Source organism: Podarcis erhardii (assembly GCF_964252035.2).
Source record: "Podarcis erhardii genome assembly, chromosome: 15".
In the NCBI taxonomy this organism is placed as follows: domain Eukaryota; kingdom Metazoa; phylum Chordata; class Lepidosauria; order Squamata; family Lacertidae; genus Podarcis; species Podarcis erhardii.
Window position 1 is genome coordinate 18,821,970 of NC_138505.1, and position 12,447 is coordinate 18,834,416.

A 12,447-nucleotide genomic window follows, 5' to 3' on the forward strand; every position below is an offset into this window, starting at 1 on the left:
GTGTGTGTGTCATGCATGCAAAAGCGAGCGAGCGAGTGAGGAACTCACTAGCTGTCTACTCCCTGTGAGCGGATATTATATCTGTGCTACCTGCCATGGAGGGTGGGGGGTTTACACATGATTCATGCATACCCCTTTAAAAAGGCCCCTTCCCACAAACAGAAGCTTGGCTGTGGCTGCTCTACTCAACAGGGTAGTGAATACGATTAGGGGGCTTATTTTCTTAAGTAACAGAAGAGATGCGAACGCTGCGACCCTCCACCTGCAAATGGAAATAATGCAGCCAATGCGACACAGGATGTTCACCTAAGATGGGCCCTTTCAGGCCTGGGGGCCAAGTGCAGACACAAGCCTCTCTACCAAGCCCTTAGGAACCTCCCCACACAAAACCAGCCACACACTTCCTCAGGCCACATCCTTCGCTAGCCCTGCTTTGCATCGTCCTTGAGGGACTGAAACATGCCCTTCAATGGTGCTTCTTGGGCCACATTCACACCATGCCACTTTAAACAGTTATGGCTCCCCCCCCCCCAAGCATTCAGGGAGCTGTTGTTTGTGAAGGGTGCTGAGGGTTGTTAGGAGGCCCCAATTCCTCTCCCAGAGCTACAATTCCCACAGTTCCCTGTGAAGAGGGATTGGCACTTAAACCACCACACGAAAGCGTAGCTCTGCGAGAGGAATAAGAGCCTTCCCCACAGCTCTCAGTGCCCTCAACGAAATGCAGCTCCCAGAATGCTTTAGGGGAAGCCATGGCTATTGTGTGCTTCATATGTATGATGTGAATGTGGCCTTGCTTGCCTAGATGAAGGACAGGGAAGGAGTATGTGAATCTGTGTAGATGCTTACTCATGTGTAGACCCCATATTTGCAAGCTGCACAACAACTCTGGGTCTGTAGAAACCTGCTACATCAACGCTCTTAAGCCTGCATTTTTTTGGCACCAATGTTTTCAAGGTCTGAGGGCTGCCTCTACAGTTTGACAACTCCCTGCTGTTCACAATGATTCCAGGAGGTCCTACCTGGTTCATCCTCTGAGGACCCTGAGACCAGGTTAGGTCTAGGCTTTAGGCTGACTAGTAGTCAGAAACAAAACAAACCCAACATTTTATGCCTTTTATTGCAGTGGGGGAGGTCAGGCATTTTCTAAGGCCCTAGCAGAAATCCCAAGAGCTCAAATTGCTGATCAGCATATCCTAACTAAGCAACACAGACACTTCAATGGAACAGTAACGTTCCTTCCAAAGGCAGTTTTCCGGTGCAAGATGCACAGAACTTTTTTTCCAAATCTTTGCCAGTTTACCTGATCTCTCTTTCCAATCTGCTCTCTCGCACTCGCTCCCTGTCCCATCGGCTCGTGCAGAGCACCAAGAGACGACACCTGGGATGTGGTCCCCCCCGCAGACTGGTGAGCTCCACTCCCTGTTCTTTGTTGTTTGTGCCCCTTCACTTAAATCTTCGGAAAGTCTTGTGCTGCCCTCTGTCTCAAAGGGGTCAGTCCCCAGAGCAGAAAACAGGGTGCAAATATCCCCAAGTGAGTCAATCCAGCCACATAAAGTTAGATACAGGACAGGGGCCAGGAGTTAGAATCTCTAGCCAGTGTAACTTGTGGTCATGGATAAATGCCTTCCTCAAGATGACATTTACATGGAATCTTTTATGTCATGCTAGGTGGCATATTGTAATTTGATGGGATAAACTGTAATGAACAATATAGTTAGCTTCGGTTTATTTTCTGTGCCTTTATGCATAGCCATTGGAGTGCTTTGTGTGTGCATGTCCATTGTACTTTATTTGGGGGGGAGGGGAATACCGTTAAACGCTTGTAGAAGAAACAGAAAACTGCATCCGAGAATATTATCTTTCAAACGCAGCCTACTGGTCTGCCTTAATATGCTCAGGAAACAGCAGGCACAGGAGATGTGTAGACATCTCTGATAAAGCTTAGAGCTCAGGCCCTGTGCTATATCATGAAGCTAATTCTAGCATTGCCCAAACAGCTGGGCCACGTGTGTTCTGGGGAGGGGGCACAGAGAAGAGTCATATGAGAAGAGGTTAAAGATAAGCTAGCCTGCAGGTTTCCCCAACCTGGTGCCCCCAAACACCTGAGCAGCAGGTCACAGTCCTCCAGCAGGATATCAGCAAAGCAAAACACATCAGCAGCTTCACTCTGTGAATTGATAAGGGGTGTGTGGGCACCAAAGATAAGATACTTCTCCCACCCCCACCTCACATGCCCTGCTGAGGAGGGCTGAACCCTGGAGAAAGACAGGGCTTCAAGGGAAGTCCCATGTAGAGTACATTGCAGTAATCAATATCCGATATTATCCATTATTAGTTAATTTGCCCCATTATACAGCGACCTGAGAGAGATTTTTGAAATGCTTGTTGAAAATGGAAGCAGGAATGCCTCAGTAGAAATGGTTCGATTTCGTTTGAGTGAGACTACGGTTTTGTAGTAAAAGTGGAGGCAAACCAGATTAGAACAAGGATGTTAGATTTATAGCTGTGAATTGTTTCAGAGACTCTGAAGTTGGGTTAGTTGATCTCCTTTCTCTCTCTAGTACAGTATTTGTTATACTCCCATTATGTCTGTATAAATGTATTGACAGCATTATAGTAATCTCCCCGTTAGGTTAACAGTGCATGGGCTACTGTGACCAGCCTATCCCAGTCCAGTAACCTCCGTAGCTGGAAATAGGAACCCTGTGCCAATGAGGTTACTTATGACTTTACTGGCAAAGCGATATCTGGGAATCCCCCCCCAAAAAAGAACCCCGAAATGCCTGGTCCTTCAGGGGGCATGCAGTCCCATCCCAAACAGGCGTGAGGAATCACCCACATACCAGTGTAGCTCCATTTACAGAATGAAAGATTACACAGCAAGAGGCTAGGTTTTTTATTATTTAATGCTATTTGTTTAAAAGTCCCAAGGAGATTTAAAATATATTAAGTGATATATTAAGGTTGTTGCAAACCTCTGACACTCTCACCTGTACTGTTAAGTATGAACTACACTGCAGGGGTGCATAACAGAAGCCATTCTCTTCTAGGATTTCTCCATTTGTTTCTATGGGGAGCTCTCATTTCCATCCCTGGGGATGCAGTTAGAAATAACTTAGTAGCATGAACCAAGAAATGGCTATCCAGACAATGAGATGAATCATTCTGCCCTTTCTAGTACCTATGTGTCTCGTTCTTTCCCTTCCCTTTCCACATGTTCTCCATTCCATTCCCCCTCCCACCCAGTTGCCATTTTCCTCCCTCAGTCCAATTAGTCAACATTCTTTGCCATTGACTTCTCATTGGTTCCACCTGTTGCTTGTTGCTCACTCTGAGCCCCTCTGATTCTCACTGTGAACCCAGCAAGATGGTGGCCTCCATGGAGATTGGTTAGCTCTGTGCCCACGCTCTGCCCCTTGTTGCATCCCCCCACCCTCCCAAACTGTAATTCTTCTTCATCTCTGTGACTTATACCACATGGGGTTCTCTATACCACCACTACTACCAGAAAGAGGGTGTTCATTGGCAGAGCAAGACAAGAGCCTTCTTCTAACCTAGTTCAAAAGGAGGGAGCATTAACTCTTACCTGCCGCCACCAAATTGCCCCCCTTCAATCTCCAGTTTCCCCTGAGACTCTATTATGCTACATTAAATGCTGTTGCACACACCCCAGTCTTCAAGCAGGGGTTCTTGTGCTTACCCAGGCTTTGGTTTCCTTGGAATGAAGGTCAGTGGAAACCATGGTGTCTTTGGGATATATTATTTTATTTACACATATATGCAACTTCAGCATAGGATGTAAGGACTCACAGCATCAACACCCCCAAAAGATCTTGCTTTCCCATTAGGATTCCAGCAAAGCCCCAAAGCAGAACTTTGGGTCCCGCACAGAACAGACATGCCTGTGTCTCCAGCTTCCAGCATCAGCCAACCATTCTCTCTCACTCTTGCATACACAGCCTCCCTTGGCCTGCTGTTCTCCATCCTTAGGATGACATGGATTCTGACCCAATCATCTCTATGGCACCCTCTTTGAACATGTAAATGGCAGTACTTAATTCACCAGGCAAAGCCATTCCATTAACAAAGGAAGTAGCCAGACCAGTTCACCAGGTTTTGCCTTATAGATTTTAATCTGACAATCATGTGCAGTGTTGCCCTAGCAGAATCTGTTGCATGCCCCCAAACCATTTGTAGTATGTTCTTTGTGCCTATTCCTTACCCTGCATGCCTAGAGAAAGATGATCCACGGACCTTCTTCCTTTGTGTGCTTGCAAGGTTGGCAGGCAATGTCAGTGGGCATTCCATACCACCAGAAAGCCTGCTACAAATGGTGGTATCTTTAGGATATATGTTACAGATAGGTAGCCGTGTTGGTCTGCCATGGTCAAAACAAAATAAAAAAATTCCTTCCAGTAGCACCTTAAAGACCAACTGAGTTAGTTCTAGGTATGAGCTTTCGTGTGCATGCACACTTCTTCAGATACACTCTGAAGTGTATCTGAAGAAGTGTATCTGAAGAAGTGTGCATGCACACGAAAGCTCATACCTAGAACTAACTCAGTTGGTCTTTAAGGTGCTACTGGAAGGAATTTTTTTATTTTTTTTAGGATATATGGTTCTATTTACACATCTATACAACCTGAGCATAGGCAAGAGTGGCTTACAGCATTAACCCCACAACAGATCTTGCTTCCTCATTAGGGCATAGCTGTCAACTTTTCCATTTTCTTGCAAGGAATCCTATTCGGAATAAGGGAATTTCCCTTTTAAAAAAGGAAAACTTTGACAGCTATGCATTAGGGTTTCAGGGGACCCCCAAAGGCCAACACAGAGCAAGACATGTCTCTAGATACCAGCATCAGCCAACTCACACACACAACTCTCCCAAACACAGCCCACTTACCCTATTGTTCTCCATCCTAGGATGATCTGGCATTCAGGTACAGTGGGGAAAAGCCCACCCATTTGTCTCTATGGCAACGGAGCTCACTTTTTAAAGATGCAAAGGAACTGGCCTGACAGGCAAGGTTCCATCTATAGATTCTAGCTTCCCATACACATGATCACAGGCTTGTAAGGGACCCAGGGTATTATTCCATAACAAGACAAAAATGTGTATACTGGGCCAAATTGTGTACAAAAATACATATAGTAGGACTGATGTGCCCTAAAATGCACACAAATGCTTATGCACTGCTGTTTTTAAAATTATTGCTATGGGGCAAAACAAAAGATTGGAAAAAGAAGAAATTGAGAGAAACCATAATCCACAGATTCAGCTGTACCTGGGCAGGGTTCACCTGCCAAGCTTTTGTGTGTCATGAAGCATTTAAAAGCAAAGGCAATTTCTCCCTTCACAATGGATGTTATTTTCTTGTTCCACAGCTGTGTTATTTTATGTATTAAATGTCATTATGTGTACTCTATAGTACAAGAATACTTAAAAAAAAAATTTTTAAAGACTTCCAATAAAAAAAATGTTGGCACCTTTGCAAAATAGCACCTTATGCCCAAAGGTGGGCCCTTTGTAGACTGGGGGTGCTGGTCTATAATCCAAAGGTGCTGTCAAAGGTTTGAGATGTCACAGCAGATTTTTTAGAAGAAGTTTTCCTTCTTTGTATGGCAGTTATTTACTTTTATTCAGTGCTTTTTGGGGGGGAGATGCAGGGGTGTGCATACTCCTAAACATTTTGTGAATCTAAGTTTGGCCTCATTGAGGGGCAGTATTTCAATATGAGTAGGAGAATGAGAGTCCCCTAAACATTTTTTTTAGAAAAAAAGCACTGCTTGTCCTCCATCTAATTTCATCTGCCACATTCCTTTGTCAGCCTAAATCAGAGGTGGTGGGGGTGTTCTTTTATTTTTTTTTAAAGCATACGCTAAAGATCAGATATTACAGTGAATGAGTTGCTGACATAAGAATAGGTGTATACAGAAAAAAAAGTTATGCAATTTAAGTAAGCTTAGCAAAGCCCTTGTGAATTAGCTTCAGCAATGTTTTCACAATTCTATCATTACTACAGTACTGGAATAACTAAATTATATTGTTGTTTGTTTGTTTGTTTGTTTGTTTGTTTGTTTGTTTGTTTAAGAAGACAAACCTACTGGCAGCACCTCTACGGTCATAGTGTCTATCTTTGCAGTGTTAGTTGTAATCACCATCACCTGCGCTGGACTTTTTGTGTGGTGGAAGAAGAAAAGAGGTAAGGGGTTTCACACAACTATCTGAACCGCTTTAAAATTCCCTGTTGAAAAAGTGAACGATTCTAAACTAAGAGAATCATAGAATTGTAGAGTTGGTCATCTAGTCCTCACAGAGATACAGTTCTCTGGGAAGAAGGATTGATTGTTAAACCACTTGGAGATGTAGCCCTGAGAGAGGCCACTCTTGATCACAGCCCAGAGCAGTTGACATCCATCAGCCATCCATTGGGCTAGTCTCTTTTTTATATATGCAATATTTTTTATTAGTTTTACATAGAAATTAACAAGCATAACAATTCAAAAAGAAAAAAGAAACAAAAAGAAAAGGTTCTCTCGAACTTTCAGACCTCCCTCCCTCCCTCCCTCCCTCCCTCCCTGGGTTCCATTTCTAAATTTTATTCCTGCATCTATTAAATATCCATAGCATCCAAAATTCTTGTTACTTTACAAGTGTCATTGTCATTCCTGCCAATGATTTCAGCTGTTTGCAGTGGTCTCTCAAATATGTTAAAAGGTTATTCCAGTCTTTCACAAATATTTGGTCTTCCTGGTTTCTGATCTTTCCTGTCAATCTCGCCATTTTGGCATATTCCACCAGCTTGGTCTGCCACTCGGTACTTTTTCTTATTTCCATCTCTGTGCTAAGAGCATCCTTACTGCTGTCGTTGCATACATAAACAATCTTTTCTTTTGGTAGGTCTACACCTATGATTCCTAACAGAAAAGCTTCTGGGTTTTTTTTAACAAAGGTTATCTTACACAAACACACACCCAATTCATTATATATCATTTCCCAGAAAGATTTTACCACCCCACATGACCACCATGTATGATAAACAGTACCTTCCTTCCTTTTACATTTTACATTTCCAGCACACATTTGAACTGGTTCTTTACATCTCAATCCACCTGCTGACCCCATTGAGCCATATGCAGTCTGACTAGGGGAATCAGCGAAGTCCCTGCGCTTGGATTTGTGGGTGCCACAGCCCCCAGGGGGACAGGGAAGGTCTTCCTCTCCTTTCCTGCCTAAATGTGAAAGTGCTGTCCCTGCTAGGGTTGCCAGCTCTTTTTACCAGAGCTTGCTCCTCTCCCCACTGCATCTCCTTGCTCTGCAGATAGTGAACAGCTTTACTGGCTGGTACCTGTGTCCAACATATGATAGCAGACCAAGCAGGATTTTCTTTCCCCCTGGTCAATTGGCAACACTTACCAACAAAGGGATAGTTGTACAAAGCTCAGTGCTACTTGGCACCAGTGGCTATTCCACAGGCTCCTGCATGAAAAACAGCCCTGCAGCAAATTGCTGAAGGGAGGGGAGATCAGCATTAAGACATCTGTGCCTGCTTTTGTTCTGCTCACTTCCCCTTTTTCACTTTTTTTTTTTCCTTTCCAAAGGTTCCCACAGGAAACAGCTTGATTCTGCATGTCAGTCAGGTAAAACAGCCACCTCTTCTTGTTTTGACAGTGCCCATCCAACCCCTATAGGAAAAGCGGGCAATTCCTCTTCTCATGATCCTAGAATCTGTAGTCATCCCATGTAAAATAGATTTGCAGAAGATTCAGGACAGGCAGACAAAGGATAGTACTTTGCGGCAAAATGCCTAATTACCGTTGTCAGGTCTGCCTCTAGATCCCAGCTCACAGAGGACCAACGCCCGGTGGATATAACATACAAAGTCTTTATTGAAGTTTAGTTTCCATTTCAAAGCTCTGGGCGCGCAGACCCACGTCTCGACGCTAGACCGGCTAAGTCCCCTCTGACTCACTGCTCCTCCCACACCAGTTTAAGATCCTAGCCCGGCTCCACCTCCTACGCTGTTCTTTCCTTCGCTGGGTCCTTCTGCCCTCTGGGGTTTCCTCCTTCCTGGACTCCTCTGACGCTGACCCCCCTTGGTCTTCCCCTTCCTTCCGGCGAGCTTTAGGACCTGGCTCCCTACCCGGGCTCCCTGCTGTGCCGCTCACCTGTACATTTGAACTTGGCGCGCGCGCCCAGCCGGTAACCTTCCTCCTGACCGTTTCCCCGCTTCCTGATGTGGGCGTGACCAAACCTGACTCCTCTCCTCCCGCTGGTGGTGAGAGCACTGGTCCCGATTCCTGGGACTCCCCCTCCCCACTGCGCTCTGGTGGGGAAGCTGGTCCTGATTTCCAACTGCTGCTCAGGGACTCCCCGCTGGCCCCTTCCTCCTGGGGCTTCCCCCCTGGAACCCCCCTCGCTCTGGCCATCGGCGCTCCTTTCTGTGAGTCCTCCGATTCGCTGGAGAGGCTTGTGGAATAACTCTTTCCACTGTCACTGCCTGCTCCGCCCTCGGACTCCTCCTCCTCACTCTCCATTTGCTCCCCCTCCTGTGTCTCTCCTTCTGAACCCCTGACAACCGTATTTTTCGCTCTATAAGATGCACACACATTTCCCCTTACTTTTTAGGAGGGGAAAAGTGCGTCTTATAGAGCAAAAAATATGGTAATTCATGTCCTTCACTGGGCTAGTGGCTACTAGGAGGGGATTAAGCAAATTCCTGGAGGCAGCCTGTCTCTGAATCCCCATTGCTGAGGATCGGAAGTAGGCAGAGGACTGTCACACCCATGGCTTGCTCATGGGCTTCCCATAAGGTGCATCTGGTTGGCCACAGTGAGAACAGGATGTTGGATTAGACGGGCCTTTGGCCTGATCCAGCAGCCAGCTTCTTAGGTTCCTTGGACTGCCTAGAATAATTGTGGAGGAGTGGTGCAGCAGGCTTTTTCAACTGGTCTCTGCACACTTCAGCCAGTCCGTTTAAACTTGCTCTCGTTTCTATCAAGTGGGACAGTTTCAAAGCACGCTTTTTTGCTTTGAGCAGCGAACAATTAATAGATGTGATGATCGGCGATGTAGACTTTCAATCCCAGGTTGAAATATGTCTCCTAATTACTTGGCAGGTGGTGCTACAGATCCCTGAGTGAGGCGAGGGGCCCTCTGCACACACACGCACCCCTCCAGCCTTTCCCCAGAGCCGGCTACGAGTTTCTGCACACTGTTTGAAACAGGATGTCCCCACCACCCCGCTGCCACCTTCCCTGTCTGACTCGGTGCTCCCTTGCTCCCTCACATCACGCACCCCCATTCTCCTTTTGCCGTCCCGCTGGCAGGAGCTGAGTGTGACTCTCTTGGGCTCCTGTTAAACCTGCCAGTCACAGTGTTGAACTAGGGCTAGGGAAACCCAGGTTCAAATCACCCCTCTGCTCACATTGCGCTGTTCGGTATCTTTCAGCTAACCTACCTCACAGGGTTGTTGTGAGGAGAAGATGGAAAAAATTTTTTATTGTTAATGGCAACAACCATGTTAAAATGCAACAGCTGGTGCTCTGCTCCTTCCCTCCCTGCCCCAGTGCCTATGCTTTCACTGGGTTTCTGAGGGAATCACCCACTTCCTCCTCAAAGTGGAGTGTGACACTCGTCTCTGCTGTGGGTCCTGGCTGGTGTGTGACTACACTGTCTGCTGACCACCAGCCCTCCTTATTCAGGCTGCAGCATTTTGCCAATTAATCGGTTAGATTAACCAATTTAAAAAGTCTACAGGCAGCTTCAGAAGTGCCCTAAATTAATTGGATATCTGATCATTTTGAACCAACGCTGTACAACAGCACCTTAGAATTGGCAACCCCTCTTGCCTTCCCTCTCTCCCTGCACACATGGGAAGGCCTCTGCTAAGGTGGTGACACTTTTGAGACCCGTGTGTGTGTGTGTGTGTGTGTGCATCCTCTAATGGCAAGGGCTTTCCCTGCTTTCAGTAGTGTTCTATTTATGTGCAGATTTAATGAACCATTATTTGATTAATCAACTAACTACTATTCTGGAAGTGATTGCTCTTTGTTTTTCTTGACAATAAGCAACTAACATGATTAATCAACTAAAGAGTCCTTTAATCAGATAACAGCTCTGTTCCCTAATTTGCCCAGTTAGGCCCCATCCAAGAGCGTCTTATACCATCCTTGGGCCAGGATCACCACTCAGTACACACACAAACGCAAGCTTCCTTTCCCCCCCTTTTTAAAATTAATTTTCCAAATTTTTAAACAAACAACCAAACAAACAAACATAAATCATGACTGAACTTGGTCCAATCTTAGTATCATTTTTAAATGACTTCCTCAAATTCCCTTGACTGAATTTCATGATATATCATTATAACGGTTTTCCAAGATAATATCTCATAAAATTTACTTAATCCTCTTAACATCTTTATTTCTATTCATCTTAACTTTAAACATGTTGTTATATAACTTCACATATTTAAATCCTTAGCCTAGCTGTTATTTTGCAAGTGTTTCTATTTAATTTATCTTAGCATATTTGGATAAATTTCAAACACAAAAGCAAGCTTCCTGGCCTCTTACACATTAGCTGAAGGCTCTTTGCCTCTCATTAGAACTGACAAGGGAAAACTGGAAACTGACAGAATTTCACGCTTGGCAACTGACTCCCTCTTGTCTTTTGCCATCTACTGGATAGCTCAGTTGGCTAGAGCATGGTGCTGATAACGCCAAGGTTGCGGGTTCAGTCCCCGTTCTCCAATGTTCTTCTTAGTTGTTTTTGATCATTCCCGGGATGGCTCAGTTGGTAGAGCATGAGACTCTTAATCTCAGGGTTGTGAGTTTGAACCCCACATTGAACAAAGGATTCCTGCAATGCAGGAGGTTGGACCGTTAGGGGTGGGCCAAATGGCCCCTTCCAACTGTACAATTCCATGGTTCTACGATGTTTTATCAGTTCATATGTTGAGAATGTACAATGGGGAGAATCCATACTTGCATTCCTCTCACACAGTGACTCCTGAGTGTGTATACTTCAGGGCTGTGGGATGTGAAGGAGAGGAAAGAAAGAGAGAAAAAATTACCTACATACTTAATTTCTAGAGAAATGTTTGGGTATTCTTTTTACCTGGAAAGGTGGTATGTCATGAATGCTTATGTGTTTTAAAATGTTTTTTCACATCTTATTAGTGTTTTTTAAATGATTTAAATAGGTTTTTATTTTATTGTCAATTGTATTGTTTTGCTACTTCGTGGTTTGCCATCCTGTGCAGTAGAAATTTTAATAATGATGATGATTATGATGAATGAAGAAGTGCTCTGCTTAGAAAGGACTAATACTAAATGTAAAGTACAAGCAAAAGAAGTCTTTTTAAACCAAAAGTCGTGCAAGCAAGGTGGGTGATATCCAACTAAGTTCTACTTAGAGTAGGCCCATAAAAATTAATGGACATGAGTAACTTAGGTCCCTTAATTTTAATAGGTTTACACTGAGTATGGCTAACATTGGATGCAACCCACATGACTTGCTATTTGTGATGCTACAGGTGTTGTCCAGTAGGTGCCTGCGAGAGTTCCTCCATTGCCTTAAAATGAGACCTGGAACAATTTTGCCCTCCTCTTGGTAAAATAGATGTAGAGATGAAAATACAGTGTCTGCCTTCCAGGAACAGAATCCAAGTATGGGTGAATGCGGCCAATGAAGGCAGATGCTCTCAAGGAAACGGGGGGGGGGGGGAGAGAGAGAGAAGTAGAAAGTGTGAATACAGAGCAAAGGCAGAAATTAAAACAAATGGCAATACAAAACGCTTGATTAACAAAAGTGAACATAAATTTGGAAGGTACAGAAGAAGGTACAGAAGGTACAGAAGAAAAGACTAGACACTCAAATCTATAGTAAAAGTGAACAATCTTTGCAGTGATGTACATAATGCAGTTTTATGAAGAATGTGAATTTTATAGAGGGAAAACCGAGAGAAAGTCCATTGCTGCCGGGCTTTTTGACTGAAAGCTGTGAATTTTGTACAGTATAAACCCCCTAAAACTACTATTCTGGAAATGATTGCTCTTTTCTCTTGTTTTTCTTGACAATAAGCAACAGATTGCTGTAGACGTGTTTGTAGGTCCTAGAACAAAATACCTTTTCTCTCTCTACCACAAATTTAAAGTTGGTTTAAATGACTTTGGATTCATTCAAAGGACCCTGGGACCTGTAGTTAGATTTGCTGAGGCCTTTTTATGAAAGGTGCCAGACCATTCAATGAAGCTACCGTTCCCAGGATTCCTTGGTTTATGTCCATAACAGTGATGGAGGATTTTAAACTGGTTTACATCTGCAGCATAAACAATCTCCTATGGAGGATTTCACATTTATGTTCCTTCCCTGTTTTGTGATTGTGTGTGTGTGTGAAATAAAAATATATATGATTAAACTGCAAAGCTTATTGATTG

General features: G+C 44.3%; 1 protein-coding gene across 5 annotated transcripts in view; it reads left to right on the forward strand.

Annotated features, from left to right (window-relative positions):
• LOC309330401 (SLAM family member 5-like) overlaps positions 1-12,447 on the forward strand; it is a 33,496-nt gene that overhangs the window by 9,802 nt on the left and 11,247 nt on the right. For 2 of the 5 annotated variants that reach the window (XM_081842032.1, XM_081842028.1), the window contains exons 4-6: positions 1,361-1,405; positions 6,096-6,206; positions 7,606-7,644. In XM_081842032.1, coding sequence (XP_081698158.1) covers positions 1,361-1,405; positions 6,096-6,206; positions 7,606-7,644 — 195 coding nt within the window. The remainder of the gene's footprint in view (positions 1-1,360; positions 1,406-6,095; positions 6,207-7,605; positions 7,645-12,447) is intronic. The other 3 variants (XM_081842029.1, XM_081842031.1, XM_081842030.1) reach the window with 3 other exon arrangements.